At 46.0% G+C, this 17,895-nt stretch overlaps 1 protein-coding gene across 3 annotated transcripts in view; it reads right to left on the minus strand.

The window, feature by feature from the left end:
* The window catches only part of ADGRE1 (adhesion G protein-coupled receptor E1), a 53,970-nt gene that overhangs the window by 31,912 nt on the left and 4,163 nt on the right, over positions 1-17,895 (minus strand). For 2 of the 3 annotated variants that reach the window (XM_044255432.1, XM_044255434.1), the window contains exons 3-6: positions 7,892-8,038; positions 6,275-6,430; positions 4,768-4,914; positions 250-369 (exon numbers count right to left, since the gene is read on the minus strand). In XM_044255432.1, coding sequence (XP_044111367.1) covers positions 250-369; positions 4,768-4,914; positions 6,275-6,430; positions 7,892-8,038 — 570 coding nt within the window. The remainder of the gene's footprint in view (positions 1-249; positions 370-4,767; positions 4,915-6,274; positions 6,431-7,891; positions 8,039-17,895) is intronic. The other variant, XM_044255433.1, reaches the window with a different exon arrangement.

Genomic DNA, 17,895 nt, shown 5'->3' on the forward strand with positions numbered 1-17,895 from the left:
GACAGAGCCCTTGCATCTCGTGAGAACATTCTGGCTATAGTTTAGAGAATAGATTTGAGGGTAAAGAATGGAGGAAGGGAAAGCCCAAGTGAGGCGGCTGGTAAAATATCAGGGAATCCCAGACCGAGGACGGGGAAGAAAGGAGAGATTTAAGACATATTTAACAGGTAAATTCCCCAAGATATGATGACTGATTTAATATGGAGGTGTGGGGAGGAGGGTGTCTAGGGTACAACAGGTTCTCTATACCTTCACAGGTGGAGTTGTGAGAGAGGAATCCACTCTGGCAGCTACAATCATAGCTTCCCAAGGAGTTGACACACTCCGCATGCTCTGGGCAGATGCCACTGGAGAGGCACTCGTTGATGTCTGAGGAGCAGTAGAGGAGAGTGAGCAGACCGAAGATGGTGTGTCTAATGTGAGTGGCACATGTATTCAGCTCAAGTGGTCCCTGTTCACCAAAGACCCATGCTCGAGAGCATTACCTGTGCAGGAAAAACGACCTGGATATCCCGGGATCCAGTCATTTCAGTGGGAAAAGAGAAACTGGGGAAGCAGCTGCACTTGTACCTCCCCAGAAGGTCTCTGCAAACTGACTTGTAGAAGATTGTATTTTCAAAGATGGCAGAAATGATGTCTTCCATGAAATATGCCCTTCATGCCATGTGAATTGTATTCCTTCCGGAAAGCAATGGGGCCTTTATTCCTTCCCCTTGGATCTAAGCATGCTGTGACCATGAGGGTGGCGACTCTAAGTCATAAAGACACCATGCATTCCATCCTTCTCTTGGAACTTGACCACCATACTGTGAGGAATCCCAAGCAGCCATGAAAAAAGCAGCTCACCTGGTGAAGAACCAAGACCCCCCCCAGCCCACAGCCCTGGTGCAGCAGCCAGCTGGAGGCCAGCACCAGCTACCAGCCATGTGAGTGTGCTCTCTTTAAAGTGGATCCTCTAGCCCCCACTGGAGCCAACTCAACTGACACTGCATAGAACAGAGACACACTCACCAAACTCAACCCAGATGACAGAGACATTCATGAACAAAATAAATGGTTGCCCTTATTTTCATGTTTTAAATTTGCAGATGTTCTGCTACCCAGCAGTAGATTGAAAAATAACAATTTAGAACACATAGGTGGCTCAGTCAGTTAAGTGCTGCCTTCGGCTCATGTCATGATTCCAGGGTACTGGGATCGAGCCCCACATCTGGCTCCAGGCTTAGCAGGGAGCCTGCCTCTCCCCTCCACTTGTCCCCTCTCTGTCTCTCAAATAAATAAAATCATTTTTAAGAAAGGAAAAAGTGCCCACAGCAACTCCATGTGCAACTAATGAATCGTTGAACAGTACATCAAAAACTAATGATGTGCTTTATGTTGGCTAACTGCACATCATCATCATCATCATCATCATCATCATCAGAAATAGCCCTTAAAAAATAGCACAAGTGGGGGCACCTGGGTGGCTCAGTGGGTTAAAACCTCTGCCTTCGGCTCAGATCGTGATCCTGGGGTTTGGGGATCGAGCCCCACGTCAGGCTCTCTGTTCGGTGGGGAGCCTCCTTCTTCCTCTCTCTCTCTCAGCCTGCCTCTCTGCCTACTTGTGACCTCTGTCTGTCAAATAAATAAATAAAATCTTAAAAAAAATAGCACAAGTGGAATTTACATTTTGCATATGGAGCTGGACTAGGTGTGTGGTTTTCGAAACTGTTTTGGCTGAGGAACCCTTCCTTCATGCAAAGTGAAAACTACTGAGTAGGTAAAACAATAAGGAGCAGTGATAGTCTGAGTGTCAAGGGGTCCTGAGAAGATGCCTAGCAGCCCTGAATGCTGTACCAGTTTCTCTCTATGGTCCCTCTCAGATTTGCCTCTCTGTTGTTCTCCCTCTATCAATGTCAGCAGCTGGTGAAGATCAGTGAATGAAAAGAAGAACATTTTTAATGAAAAGAAGCACACTATTGCCCTGGGAAGTTGGGGAAGAACAAAGAACATAAGACATGTTCCTTAGTAGAGTAGATCCTCCAAAGACGGCCGCCATCAATGCCTCCGTTTCCTATGTGCAGGTCTTGTTCCCCCAGCGAGATGGGGAGTTAATTTCCCCTTCCTTGATATCTAGCCTGGCCCTGGGACATTGGCCAGGAGAACGTGGCAGAAGAAACGTTCTGGGACTTCCAAGCCCAGGTCTTACAAGATCCCAGTTTCTGCTTCCTTCCCCTTGCAGCTTCCCTTCCAGGAAACCAGCTGCCATGCTCTGAGGAAGCCCAAGAATCCACGAGGATGGGCCCACGAGGGAAACTCTGGGGCCCAACTGAGCTCCCAGCCAGATACCAGCACCAACTACTAGCCACGTAAGCGAGTCCATTTTGGACCTGGCAGCCATCCTAGTGACCCAGAAAGACCATTCGGTCAGCCCACAGGATCACGAGCAAGCACAGACCCTTGTTTGTAAGCCATACTTTTCAGGGTGGTTTGCCTGGCAGGTCTAGGAGCATTACCTACACATCTGAAATCCTCCAAACTCTCAGGGGTCCAAACAGCAGGTGAAAAGAACCCAGGCAGGCAGGAGCAATTGTATTTTCCCAGGGTGTTGATACAGATGGAATCCAGGCCACAAAGAGTTGAGTTCCTGGCACATTCGTCCACATCTAGGCGGAAAACCAGTCTAAGACAAAAGGATGAAGGATGCCTAGGGCCTGGCAGAGCACAACCCCACCTAGACCGGAGCCAGTGAAGCTCCTGGGCTCTGCTCGCACCCTCCTAAACTCTGCTGAAAGGAAGGGCAAAGAGGCAGGTCTGTGACTCACACAGAACTCCTGACGAGGCTCTCTGCGGCACGAGATAAAAATCCAAACTCCTCCTCAGAACACCGGAGACCCCAAGAGTCTGGTCCCACCGAACCTCACCAAGCTTATCTTTCTAGTCTAATCCCCCTCGTAATTCCTGATTCGGATTCACTGGTTACCTGTAGGTTCATGAAGGCTTATTCTCTGCTCCCTCAGCCTGGAACTCACTGGTCTCACTCTTTCTGTCATAAATCTCAACTCCTTTCCAAGGAGTTGTTATATTATCAATAACAATGATTAAGAAGCGTCTGAGTGGAGGGCGCAGACAGCCTGGGCTCAAAGCCTGGCTCTGTCCCTATAGTCTGTGTGTTACTGGGAGCTGTGCACTGAATTATTCACCACTCTGCACATCAAATTCATATGTTAAAGCCCTAGCACTCTGTGGTGTTTGGACATGGGGCCTTTGCAAGATGATGAGGTTAAGAGGAGATCTGAAGATGGGATCGATGCCCTTCAAAGAACAGAAAGAGACACCAGAGCTCACTGAGGACGCAGCATGAAGGCGGTCATCCAGAAGCCCGGAAGAAAGCCCTCTCTGACTGACCATGATCTCAGACTTCCAGCCTCCAGAGGAGAGAGAAAATAAAACTCAGTTGTTAAAAGGGCCCCATCTGCGGCATTTTGTTCCAGCTGACTAATGCATGGACAAGATAATTCACCTCTGTGCATCTCAGCACCATCATCTGTCAGATGGGGACAGGGACAATACTCACCCCACTGGGTTGTTTGGAGCATTAAATAAGGTGCCGTCTGGGAAAGCCTCAGAAAAGAGCCCGGAGGATAGCAAGTCTGAGCTAAATATTTGCTAACTAAAATAAAAAATTAACTGGTGACATGTTGAGATTTTTGTGACAGGTGCCGAGGGAGATCCTACACGCACCTGCTCAGGAAATGCTGCCGGCAGCCCCCGTGAGGTGCACACCAACATTATTTCCGTTTTCCAGATAAGGAAACTGAGGCTTCACGGTTATTGCATAGCCTGTGAAAGGCTCACCCAGGATTTAAAATCAGGCTCTGTCTGGTTCTAGACTTGTTAGAGGACCACTTCCCAGGCTGTCTTGAGTCAGAGTCTGGGAATTTGGGGGTTAAGTCGATGCCGGCCCTAGACAAGCCCCCACCCTGGGTTGCTGGAGGTGGCAGCCTCACATGAAGGCAGAAAAGCATCATGGTTAGAGCACAGGGTGTTCAGACACACTCGGCAGCATTCGGATCCGGACTCCCCTGCTTCCTATCTATTTGACTGTGGGAGAGCTGTTCCAGCACAATGGAGGTTCAGTTTCCTCATCTGTAAAATGGGTATAAAATATACTGATACCATCAGGTTGTTGGGAAGACAGTGAGCACATGAGTGGAAAAGCACAACACCTTGGCTGGGATTCTGACTCCCGGCTTCCGTACCTGCTGTTTCCTCCTCCTGGAACACCCTTCCCCAGATACCCAGTATCTCACTCCCTCACACCCTTCACACCTTTCCTCAAATATCAGCTTCTCAGCATAGCCGTTCCTTAACACCCTATTCGATGTAGACCCCCATCCTCAGCACTCCCTGTCCACTTTCCTGCCTTCTTTATCTTTATCTCCTTCATCTATTTCTGGCACACTCTATGTTCATGATTTCTATTGCTATCTATCTCTCCCAACGCAGGATGATGAGTTCCAGGAGAGCAAATAATTTTGCCTCTGTTGGTCACTGCTGTATCCACCATCCCTAGAATAGTGCCCGGCATACAGAAGGTGCTCATGAAGTATTTTCTGATGAGTGAAGGAGTGAAGAAAGGAAGGAAGGAATGAAGGAGTGATTATTGGCTTCAGCTTAGCAGGGGAGGGCTTTGAGCTCAGCCCAGACTCTCAGAGCTTTCCCCTACTAGGACTGTATTTGCCAACGGACTTGGATCTTGTTCCCCAACAGATCTCTCCCACCTACCTTCACATGTCTCTCCTGGGCCCTGGATGTTCCTGTTGCCACTGCTAGATTCAAACCCCAGGTTGCAGACACAAGAGTAGCTTCCAGGACTGTTGTGGCAAGTTGCATGCTTTGGGCAAATTCCAGGATCAGTACATTCATCCACATCTGATCAATGGAAATGAAAACCCAAGTTCAGGTGGATAAAGAAATGAGAACAGGAGCCTGAAAACAGACTTGCCATGCATGTTCTCCCCTCCCCCCTCTTCTCCCTTGCAGTTAGGCATGGCCGTGAAAATAAATTCTGGCCCAATGTATGTAAGAGGAGAGTGGTAAATAGCTCCAAAGAGTAATGACCATAGACGTGGTCGTCCTTCTTTACTCTCCCCATGGCTACACCATGGGGAGCAGATGGTGCCATGCAATGTGACTTTTTGCCACTCCTCGTTAAGATGTGGAGTTTGTGTCCCCACTCCTTGAATCTGCTGGCCTATGACTTCCGCTGGACAAAAGAATGCAGCAGAAGTGATTTGGTGCCAGTTCTATATGTAGACTTCTAGAGAAGTTCTTTGCTTCTGCTCATTCTTTGGGATCCTTGCTTCCTCCATATGAACAAGCACTAGACTCACCTAACAAGAATGAGAGACAAAGTAGAAGAAAGATGGAACATTCCAGATCATCCCCGTGGCATGCAAGCCAGCCCAGCTGAGATGAGCAAAGCTGGCCCTCAGCTGACCACAGATACATAAAAAGCCCAACAGAGACCCAAAGAACTGACAGTCAGAGCCCAACCTAAACTTCCAATGCACAGAATAGAAAGCCAAATAGATGGTGTTCGTTTCTAGCCACTGAATTTCAGAGTGATTTGTTACTCAGCTATAGCTAACTGCTACAAGTGGATCAGAAAAATCAGAGAGGACTTCAAATATCTCTCAGTCCAAGCCAAGGGAATTGTTAAGGGCTTGATCACTCCATGCCTTGATTGATGGGGTCACCCTCCCTCCAAATGAGCATGGAGAACAGTAGTACTGCACCACACTCAGGAAGATGGAGCCCTTGCATCTCGTGAGAACATTCTGGCTACAGTTTGGAGGATGGATTCGAAGGGCAAGACTGGAGGAAGGGAAAGCCCAGTGAAGAGGCTGGTAAAATAGCAGGGAATCCCAGACTGAGGACAGCGAAGAATGGAGATTTAAGACCCATTTAACAGGTAAATTCCCCAAAATATGATGACTGATTTAATATGGAGGTGTGGGAAGGAGGGCGTCTAAGACACAACAGGTTCTCTATACATTCACAGGTGGAGTTGTGAGAGAGGAATCCACTCTGGCAGCTACAATCATAGCTTCCCAAGGAGTTGACACACTCCACATGCTCTGGGCAGATGCCACTGGAGAGGCACCCGTTGATGTCTGAGGAGCAGTAGAGGAGAGTGAGCAGACCGAAGATGGTGTGTCTAATGTGAGAGACACATGTATCCAACTCAAGTGGTCACTGTTCACCAAAGACTCATGCCTGAGAGCATTACCTGTGCAGAAGAAATCATCTGGATTTCCCGGGATCCAGTCATTTCCAGTGGGAGAAGAGAAACCGGGGAAGCAGCTGCACTTGTACCTCCCCAGAAGGTTTCTGCAGACTGAGTGGGGACCACATCTTGAGGAGCTTTGAGAACATTCATCTATATCTGGACACAGAAAGAGACCAGGGGTTGGCAAACTTTTTTGTGCAAGGGGCTACTCATCTTGTGTAAAAGATTGTATTTTCAAAGATGGCAGAAATGAAGTCTTCCATGCCATATGCCCTTTATTCCATATGAATTTGGAATAAATAATAATACTCACAAGATATTGGGCCCCATAGGAGGGTCAAAGACGTAGAGAAGATGAAATCCTTGCTGCAGTAGTCATAATTTTCTAGATGGGGAATGTTGGTTTCAACCCAAATTTTGAAACCAAGGCCCATCAGGACTATTGAAGCTTACCAAATAACTCACGAACTGTAACCCAAAAGTAAAGAAAGATTTGGGAACCCTCTGGGTACTACAACAATAGAAATGAATTCTCTTTCTCAGAGCCCAGCGAAGTGCAGCTCAGGGGTCAAATCAGTCTACCACCTGTTTGTATAAATAAAGTTTTGTTGGAACAAAACCGCACCCATCCATTCGTGTATCGCCTATGACTGCTTTCTCTCTACAACTGGAGTATTAAGTAGTCACGAGAGATCATTCCGCCTGCAACCTCCAAAACATTTACTTTTTGGCCCCTTGCACAGAAAAGTTTGCCAACCCCTGGTCTTATTCAGAGGCACAGTCAGATCTTGACTGCCAGGGGGAGAACTGTGATCTAAACATAAAAATGCAAACAAAGAACTTTGCTCATTCTGGGGATTATTTCAATTTATGCTACTTACATCGGTAGTACCTCTTGTACTGTGCCTAGCACACTGCATACACACGACTGCACTTAATTTTCCCAACTATCCTCTGAGGTGGGTAGTCTTATACACTCATTCTACAGATGGAAACATTGAGGCTTACAGAGGGTAAATATGTTTCCCCAACACCTCACGACTAGGTGATGTGATTCAGAAACTGCTGTTAGAGTTGGAAAGATGTGGGTCTGGAGGTCAGTTCAACCGCACAACCGTGAATGAGTCATTCCAATGCCTCAAGCAGTTTCCTCCTCTGTATGGTAGAGATCATCATGGTAGAGAAGCCTGAACTCAGTTTAATGTAAAAATGCATAGAAAGCCCTTCACAGGGGACCCGGCACGCAGTGAATGTTAGAAAGTCTTGTTTTCTGCATGGAGAGACAACCAAAAGGAGGCTACCTAAAAGGAAATCAGGGGTTATTTCTGGATATTGACAAACAACACGGTTTTTGCTTTCATTTTCATCCTAAAGCTAGCTCTGAATTGTTGGAAGGTTGGGTGAGCAGGAATCATTGTCATTATAGAAAAAGAAAGAAAATAATGGAAAATTGAATTTAAATTTTAAAAATTTAAGGAAGAAAAAAGGGTTAAGGGAGGAAGAGGGGGAGAAAAAAATGTTTGGGAAAAAGTACCTACATCCACATCCACCACCCAGCCAGCTTCCACCTGATTTCCCTATAACATGCTGGCAGGTTTTGAGAGGGTGCGTACTTACCTTTGCATGTCACTCCTGGGCCCCTGAACTGCGTCAGTCCATTGCTGGACAGAAAGCCTCGTTTGCAAGTGCAGTAGTAACTATCCAAAGTGTTGGTGCAGGTTGCGTAGGCTGGGCATGTGGTGGTATCCAGACACTCATTCACATCTGGACAGTACAGAAGGAAGAGGTCAGGTTAGAGCCCCAGGGTGGGCTTCAAGGGGAGGCAGCATGAGAGCACGAAGAGGACTATTCTGGGCTGAACTGTGCCCCGCCCCCAAATATGATGACGCCCTAAACCCTGGCCCCTGAGAATGCAACTTTATTTGGAAGTAGGGTCTTTATAAATGTAGTTAAGACCTCAGCAAGGATGAGATCCTTCTGGAGTAGGACGTCCCTTAATCTGATATGACTGGCATCCCCTCTCTGTAGAAAGCTGAGGCGCGCCAGCACCCTAGCAGATCTAACATGATTTGTCTGTGTCCAGGCCTCCCATTTCCCCCTTCCCACTGTGTTCTAGCCACACCAACCTCCTTGTCACGCCACCAAACTCTTGGCATGGTCTTGCCCCTTCATGCTGTTTCCTCTGCTCTAGGTTCCTTCACAGCTCACTCACCTCCCTCTGGTCTTTGTTCTAATATTAGCATCTCAGCAAGGTCTTCATTATTGAGCACCGACTGTGTACTGGGCACTGTTGTATGCACTCAGCACACAGCAGTGAATGACAGACACAAATCCTTGCCTTCCAGGAGCTCAAAGTCCATCAGGACAACAGACTTAATCAATCACAGAAGTTGGTTTTTTTTTTTTTAAACAAAGAATTGTTTTAGAAATTGTCTGAAAATTAATTTCATTTCCAGCCAGATTTACCTCTTCCTGGAGAGCAGTAGTAAAAATCACTCACTCCAATGAGTGGAGATGCCACTCACCGGCTGTGTGTCCTTGGACAAGTTACTTAACCTCACCGAGCCTCAGTTGTCCACATCTGTGTAATGGGAATTATATGAGTATACATACTAAGGCTGCTCTAGCCAATAAACAAGTAGCATTTGGCATCCTGCTTTTCTCCATCCCCATAGACCTTCCTCTGGATTCTACATCCTTAAACCCTCCATTGTCCCCTCCAATCTTTTCTCCACATAGTAGTCATCTCTGAATACAAATTTGATCATCTACCCCCACCCCTGCCTACAGTGCTCCTACACTGTACTGCCTACAGTGTCACACTCAGAATTAAAACCCAAACCACTTAACAGGACCCATGAGGCCCCAGTGACAAGACCCAACCACATCTTTAAGCTTCTCATCTCATGGTACTTCCATTTCCAGACTTCCCACCTCAGGGCCCTGGCATATGCTATTCCCTTGGCCTCTGCTTTGCCTGACCCATTCCTATTCACTCCTTAGGTCTTGCTTAACTGTCATTTCCTCCAAAACACCTCCCTTGACGCTCCCAAGGTTTCCTGAGCTCTTCCTCTATGACACCTACCATAATTACAGTTGCTCTATCATTTATACGATTAGATTTTTTTGTTATTGTTTTGTTTATTTGACAGACACAGATCACAAGTAGGCAGAGAGGCAGGCAGAAAGAAAGAAGAGGAAGCAGGCTCCCGCAGAGCAGAGAGCCCAATGCGGGGCTCGATCCCAGGACCCTGAAATCATGACCTGAGCTGAAGGCAGAGGCCCAACCCACTGAGCCACCCAGGCGCCCCATCATTAGCTTTTTTTTTCCCCAATTTATTTATTTTCAGAAAAACAGTATTCATTATTTTTTCACCACACCCAGTGCTCCATGCAAGCTGTGCCCTCTATAATACCCACCACCTGGTACCCCAACCTCCCACCCCCCCATCATTAGCTTTTTAATGATCATTTCCCCTGCCACACTGTGAGCTCCAGAAAGACAAAGCCAGACGTGGAGGCAGGTTTCTAGGTGCCTGGGAAGAGACTTATTTGATATTATCATTCCTGTGGTCATCAGAATAATAGCCCCTTGGTAGATGACCACATTTTAATCCCCAGAACCTACGAATATGCTATGGTACGTGGCAAGGGAGCACTAAGGTTTCAGATGGAATTAAGACTGGCAATGAGCTGGCCATTTGTACCCCAATGTTCACAGCAGCAGCAGCCACAGTCGCCAAACTATGGAAAGAACCAACATGCCCTTCAACGGACAAATGGTTAAGGAAGATGTGGTCCATATACACTATGGAGTATTATGCCTCCATCAGAAAGGATGAATACCCAACTTTTGTAGCAACATGGACGGGACTGGAAGAGATTATGCTGAGTGAAATAAGTCAAGCAGAGAGAGTCAATTATCATATGGTTTCACTTATTTGTGGAGCATAAGGAATAACATGAAGGATGAGGGGAAATGGAGAGGAGAAGGGAGTTGGGGGAAACCAGAGGGGGAGACCAACCATGAGAGACTGTGGACTCTGAGAAACAAGCTGAGGGGGTTATTTTGGGAGGGGATGGGTAAGCCTGGTGGTGGGTACTGAGGAGGGCACGTATTGCATGGAGCACTGAGTGTGGTGCATAAACAATGAATTCTGGAACACTGAAAAGAAATTTAAAAAATAAAAATTTTTTTTAAAAAATATTGGCAATCAGCTGATCCCAAGATGAAGAGATTATTCTGGATTAACCAGATGGGGCCAAAGTAATCACAAAGGTCCTTATAAACAGAAGGCGAAGCCAGCAGAGGCAAAGTGACACAACGTGAGAAAGACCTGGCCAGTCATTGCTAGCTTTGAAAGTGGAGGAGGAGGGACACAAGGCAAGGAATCCAGGAGGCCTCTAGAGGCTGGAAAAGGCAAAAAGACAGATTGTCCTGCAGAACCTCAAGAAAAGAACGCAGCCCTGCGGACACCTTGATTTTAGCCCAATGGGACCCACTTTGGACTTCTGATCTCCAGACCCGCACGGTAATGTTTTTGTTGTGTGACGCTACCAAGTTTGTTTATTGGCTTGAGCAGCCTTAGTATGTATACTCATATAATTCCCATTACACAGATGTGGACAACTGAGGCTTGGTGAGGTTGAGTAACTTGTCCAAGGACACACAGCCGGTGAGTGGCATCTCCACTCATTGGAGTGAATGATTTTTACTACTGCTCTCCAGGAAGAGGTAAATCTGGCTGGAAATGAAATTAATTTTCAGACAATTTCTAAAACAATTCTTTGTTTAAAAAGAAAAAGACAACTTCTGTGATTGATTAAGTCTGTTGTCCTGATGGACTTTGAGCTCCTAGAAGGCAAGGATTTGTGTCTGTCATTCACTGCTGTGTGCTGAGTGCATACAACAGTGCTCAGTACACAGTCGGTGCTCAATAATGAAGACCTTGCTGAGATGCTATTATTAGAACAAAGACCAGAGGGAGGTGAGTGAGCTGTGAAGGAACCTAGAGCAGAGGAAACGGCATGAAGGGGCAAGACCATGCCAAGAGTTTGGTGGCATGACAAGGAGGTTGGTGTGGCTAGAACACAGTGGGAAGGGGGAAGTGGGAGGCCTGGACACAGACAAATCATGTTAGATCCGCTAGGGTGCTGGCGTGCCTCGGCTTTCTACAGAGAGTGTGGGGAGCCATGAGGTGTCTGAGCACAGACAGGACAGAGCTGGACTGGGGTTTTAACAGGGTCCTGTGGCCCCTGGCTGGGAGATGAACTGTAGAGGGCAGGATGACCAGGCAGGAGGCGCCTGCTCCCATCCAGGTAAGCCGGGATGGTGGCTGCAATCCCGCTGGAAGCTGTGGAAGACACAAGATTTGGGGTTTCTTCCGAAGGTGATGCTAACAGTATTTGCCAATGGACTGGGTGTGGGATGTGAAAGAAAGAGGAGTGAACGGTAAGGCGCCAGCGTCCACTGACAGAGTAAGAAAGCACTTCATAGAATGCTGCAAAACCTTCTTACAACATGCCTTGTTTCCTTTCCCTGCAGGACATCTCCGTTGTATCTCTTCTCACTAACAGTTTCCTCTTTCATCTGCAGAGGCAATGCTGTTCTTTGCAAACTTCCTGCCTTTCATCGGAGCTTCCCGTCACCCTCTTCCTCTGGCTCAATCGCTCACAACTCAAACCCACCCCAAGCCAGAATCTCAACCCAGGTCTGTGTGACTTGGCACCGACCAAACTCTCAGCTCATCTCCTACCTTGTCCCACCAGCCATGCTCACCTTTGCTCAGTTCCCCAAATTCTTTCTGGTCTCGAGACCTTTGCATGTCACTGCAAAGATCTTAGGACTTGCCAGCCTCCCGAATTGCATGAACCAATTCCTTATGACAAATTTTTTATCTATATGTATCCTTCCTATTGGTTCTGCTTCTCTGGATAGCTCTGATAAATACAAACACCTTCTATATATTAGACGCTATTCTAGGCACTGTGGATTCAGAAGTGGAACAAGACACAAAATTCCCCATCTTCACATAGCTAATAACCTGGAGAGTTGAGGGTAAGGGATATGATGTCAAAAATAGGGTAGTCACTGAGATAACTCATGAGCTGAAACATATAGAAGATGAGGGAGAGAGCCAAGTGTATATGTAGGGCAAAAGCATCCCAAGCAGAGGACATAGCTCATGCAAAGGCCCTGGGGCAGGACTGGGCCTGAGGTATTAGAGGAACAGCAAGGAGGGGTGTGTGGTCAGAACAAAGAGAGCAAGGCGAAGAGAGGGAGGAGGGCAGGGCATGGAGGGGATGGAGCAGGTCGTGTGGGTCTTTAGAGGTCTCCAAGAGGATTTGGGCTTTGAGCTGAGGGTGGTGGGAGTCTTGGAGGGTTGTGGGCAGAGGAGGTGGAACTTGACTTGGGTGCTCACTGGTGCCCTCTGGTGGCCACTGCAAGGGCAAGAAGCCAGGAAACCCTTTCAACAATCCCCCTGAGACAGACACATGCTCCTCAGTTATGAGACAAACAACTTAGTGGATGATCACCTAATTGACCCACGCATAAAGAGACTCCAAGGGGCAAAAGGACTTTTGAAGTTAGAACTAGATCTTCCGTTTCACTGGTGCCTCCCAAGCTCCAGGCTCCTTCCATGCTTTATATGCAGGGCCCTACAATAGTGCTTCCAGATGGGTGGACCTAGTAACCCCGGTTTTCCCAGGACTTCCCTGGTGTTAGCACTGGAAGGCCAGAGTCCCGGGAATTCCCCTCCCAGTAAGAGACAAGCCAGGACAGTTGGTCACCCTCCTGGTGACCCTACCTCAAGGTAAACACAAGGACTCCATTTTACAGATATGAAAACAGAGGTCCAAGAGTGTTTCCACAGATTCCCCGAGGTCACACCATCAGTCAGAATGCAAGAGAAGTTAAAGTAGAAAGGGTGAAGGCTGGCAGGGTGTCCGGGGGTCCTGGTCACTGTCCTGACTGTGTCTACTCACTACGGCTTTGGCCCAGCCAGTATGAACCAGATAATTTCGGTTTCTCTGAGAAGAGGGAGCACTGACACAGTTGTGCACCTGCTATGTTCCAGGTACCACTTGAAGCACTACCAGGTGGATTAATTAACCTGTCTGACTCTCATTTTCGTAGAAACTGACGTTTTAGGGAATTTACTGAAATATGTGAGGACTGGAACCAAGATTTGAACCCAGGAACTATGACTCCAGAGCCCATCTCTTAACAACAGCACATGGAGTCAAATCCTCACAACTAACCCATTAGGTCAGGGGGGAGGGTCATTGCAATACCCATTAATCGGATGACAACACCGAGAGCTGAAGGTGCTCGCCCAAGGTCTAATTGCCTTCAGTCTGGGAGGCCTGTTCCCAGAACACGTGCTCCACAGCTGCCACCAGCCCACAGCGGAGCAAGGAGAAGCCATCGGATCCCTTTGAACGTGGCCATGAGCCAGCCAGTCTCCGTATTTCCCCGAGTGCCAGTGATTACAGCAGCAAGTTACGAAAGCAGGAGCGGGTTTGCGAAGGGGAAAACCCAGTCTCCTCCTGGAGATTCATCCTACACCAGTTCATGAGTCCTTGCCCAGTAAGAAGGGGTGGGATATTTTCGCTTTTGTTTCCTTTGCCTTTGGAGACGTATCTTGAAAGAAGTTGCTGTGGCTGATATCAAAGAGATTACTGCCTATGTTCTCCTCTAAGATTCTGATGGATTCCTGTCTCACGTTGAGGTCAAAGGCAAAGGAAACAAAAGCGAAAATAAACTTCTGGGACTTCATCAAAATCAAAAGCTTCTGCACAGCAAAGGAAACAGTCAAAAAAACAAAGAGGCAACCCACGGAATGGGAGAAGATATTTGCAAATGACAGTACAGACAAAAGGTTGATATCCAGGATCTATAATGAACTCCTCAAACTCAACACACACAAAACAGACAAACACATCAAAAAATGGGCAGAAGATATGAACAGACACTTCTCCAATCAAGACATACAAATGGCTATCAGACACATGAAAAAATGCTCATCATCATTAGCCCTCAGGGAGATTCAAATTAAAACCACATTGAGATATCACCTTACACCAGTTAGAATGGCCAAAATTAACAAAACAGGAAACAACATGTGTTGGAGAGGATGTGGAGAAAGGGGAACCCTCTTCCACTGTTGGTGGGAATGCAAGTTGGTGCAGCCTCTTTGGAGAACAGTGTGGAGATTCCTCAAGAAATTAAAAATAGAGCTTCCCTATGACCCTGCAATTGCACTCCTGGGTATTTACCCCAAAGATACAGATGTCGTGAAAAGAAGGGCCATCTGTACCCCAATGTTTATAGCAGCAATGGCCACAGTCGCCAAACTATGGAAAGAACCAAGATGCCCTTCAACGGACGAATGGATAAGGAAGATGTGGTCCATATACACTATGGAGTATTATGCCTCCATCAGAAAGGACGAATACCCAACTTTCGTAGCAACATGGACGGGACTGGAAGAGATTATGCTGAGTGAAATAAGTCAAGCAGAGAGAGTCAATTATCATATGGTTTCACTTATTTGTGGAGCATAACAAATAGCATGGAGGACAAGGGGCGTTAGAGAGGAGAAGGGAATTTGGGTAAATTGGAAGGGGAGGTGAACCATGAGAGACTATGGACTCTGAAAAACAGTCTGAGGGGTTTGAAGTGGCGGGGGGGTGGGAGGTTGGGGTACCAGGTGGTGGGTATTATAGAGGGCACGGCTTGCATGGAGCACTGGGTGTGGTGAAAAAATAATGAATAATGTTTTTCTGAAAATAAAAAAATTGGAAAAAAAATTAAAAGGTCAGCAAGATTGCTTAATACAGAAAAAAAAAAAAAGAAGGGGTGGGATAGCGGCCATTCTTGGCACCCACCACCCCTATCGGCTTTACTGGGATGGCATGCGGATCCCCCAGGCAAACACTGGCGGAACAGGTACAGGTGAGTTATAGCATAGTCTCTGCCTTCCCCCTGAGCAGGTGAACCTCTGGGATGCATTGCACACTCCAGGGCTCCTTGTGAGACCAGGCTGTGTGGCTAAAACTCTCCTAAAACACTTTCTGGGAGGCTACTTTCTCTCTCCTCCCTATCCTGCTCTCCTCACTCTCCTGCAAGTGTTTCCTGAGAGTCCTCCCTGGTAAGTTACTCACACAACAATCCTATCAGCTCTGCGTCTACAGAAAATGACCAAAAGCAGAAGGTCATTCTTATTTTGGTGCATTTTTTTTTTTGGTTTGTGTCTTTTTTAAAAAAAAAAAAAAGGTAATAATTGCTTGTAAAAAAATTCAAACAAACAATGCAGAAGTATATAAAATTCAAAGTGAAGATCTCTCAGTCCCCCATCTTTACACCCAGAGGCAACCACTGTCAAAAGCTTAGAGTGAATCCCCTCCAGGCTAAATCCTATTCATAGACTCAGTCATGCAAGTGTATTATTAAATAAGAATAAATTTATAAATTCACACAATTTTCTTAACGCAAGTGAGATTATGCAATATACAATCTACTGTGCTCTCCAAAACTACTAATCATATACAGGTGTTTGCTTTTAAATCTCTGAAAACTGGGGTGCCGGGTGGCTCAGTTGGTTAAGCATCTACCTTCAGCTCAGGTCATGATCTCAGGGTCCTGGGACCAGGCAGTCTGCTTCTCCCACTCTCTCTGCCCCTCCGCCTGCTCAAGAGTGCACACATGTGCTCTCTCTCACATTCTGAAATTAAGGAGGGCACGTGTTCTAATGAGTACTGGGTGTTAAACGTAAATAATGAATCCTGGAACACTACATCAAAAACTAGTGATGTACTGTATGGTGACTAACATAACATAATAATCATTTTAAAAAAAACTCCAAGAATAACCTAGAAGGACAAAAAAAAATCTTTAAAAAATAAATAAATCTATGAAATTAAATAAAACAAAACATCCCATTATTTGGTCCTATTGGCTTTATTTCAAGCATTCAGTAGCCACTTACGGCTAGTGGCTATTGTAGATTCAGAGCAGGTCCATCATCCTGGAAAGGACAACTCTGTTGTCCTCTTGTTTTTTCACTTCAGAGTAGGTCTTGCAAACCAAGAGCAGCAAAATTTGTCAAGCGTGGAAGCTGGGTGATGGGTACATGGGAGTCTGTTGTCCTGTTTCCCCTACTTTTGAATGTTTAAATATTTCTATAATAAAAAGTTAAGGGAAGGATATGTTTGGGGCAACTTTCCAAGTCAGTGCATACAGACCCAGCTCATGCTTTTGAACAGCTATGTAGTTTCCACTATGCCCATGGGCATTAACTGTGCCAGGGACTGGCTTGGAAGCCAAAGTTCCACGGTATGCAACTGTCAGTAGCAGGCAGCTTACCCACCACGGACTGCATTTCCCAGCTCACCTTGTGTCCAGGTATGGTCCTATGACCCCAAGCAAATACCCCATGCCTCACCGCCAGACCTCTGTTTTTAGAAAGTGGGTATGCCTTCTCCACTGTTTCTTTTCCCTCCTGCCACAGTCTGAAGAAGACTCTGAGACGCTAGCATGGCTGAGCCACCCAGCTATCTCTACCCAGATAGAAGGCATCTGGGTCTCCAAATTACCATTCGGAGGAAAAGCTCTGACTGGCCAGAAATATTTGCATTGGACTCTAAACCAAACAAAAATTAAATTTATTTTTAGTAAGCCATGGACAGTTTTGGGTTTGTTACAGTAACTAGGGTTACTCTAACAAACACAACGTTTTATCCAACTAGTCCCCTCATGTAAACAAACATTGTTCATTCCAAGTTGTTACCAGAATAGTATAAGGAACACATCCTTGAGTGTATGGTGAGGTATGTCTGTACTTTATACAAACATCTCTTTGGAATAAATTTCTGGATTAGGAATTGCTGTATCAAAGTGTATATGCATTTTCATAGTATTTTATAAAGTATGGTATAGAGAGACAAGCACAAATATTTTAAGTATGTACTTTGGTGAACTATCACAAAGTTAACATCCCAATTCCATTTTTAATTCCAATTTTTAATTCCAATTGTGCTTAGTTTTCTCAAATGTTAAGTCTTTGGAATTTCCACTTACAAATTTCAAGTATGTGCCTTGACTATAACATCTCTCACACTCTCTATGTGAGGCATAGAGTCTTTTATTTATTTATTTATTTATTTATCTACCTAACTTGCCTGCATAGTGTCAGGCCTCAGCTGGGTCTCAGAGCTGTGGAGAGTCACACAATGACTTCCTCACTGGCCAAGGGCTTTCTGGAATCAATGATAATGACGGATTTTTTTTAAAATCAAGGTGATCTTTTTGGAAATAAAGTGATAGGATTTTCTTTTCCACTTATATGGGTGCGAACTCCCTTCCCCAACACATTCTGCTGAAGGATTTAGTCTCATTCAGGAGATTTTAGGACGTCTTAGCAGTAGACACACATGAAAGCGAAATGGTAACATTCAAGTTTTAATTACCAAACTGGATTTGGGCTCCCAGCAAAACAGTAGCCTTGAAAGCAAAGGCTTATAAGATGAACACGTTTAGGGATCTAATGTACCGCATAATTACTCTGGTGAACAATACCGCATCATGTACTTGGAAGTTGCTACAAGTAGATCTTATA

The sequence above is a fragment of the Neovison vison genome, chromosome 6 (assembly GCF_020171115.1).
Source record: "Neovison vison isolate M4711 chromosome 6, ASM_NN_V1, whole genome shotgun sequence".
NCBI lineage: Eukaryota > Metazoa > Chordata > Mammalia > Carnivora > Mustelidae > Neogale > Neogale vison.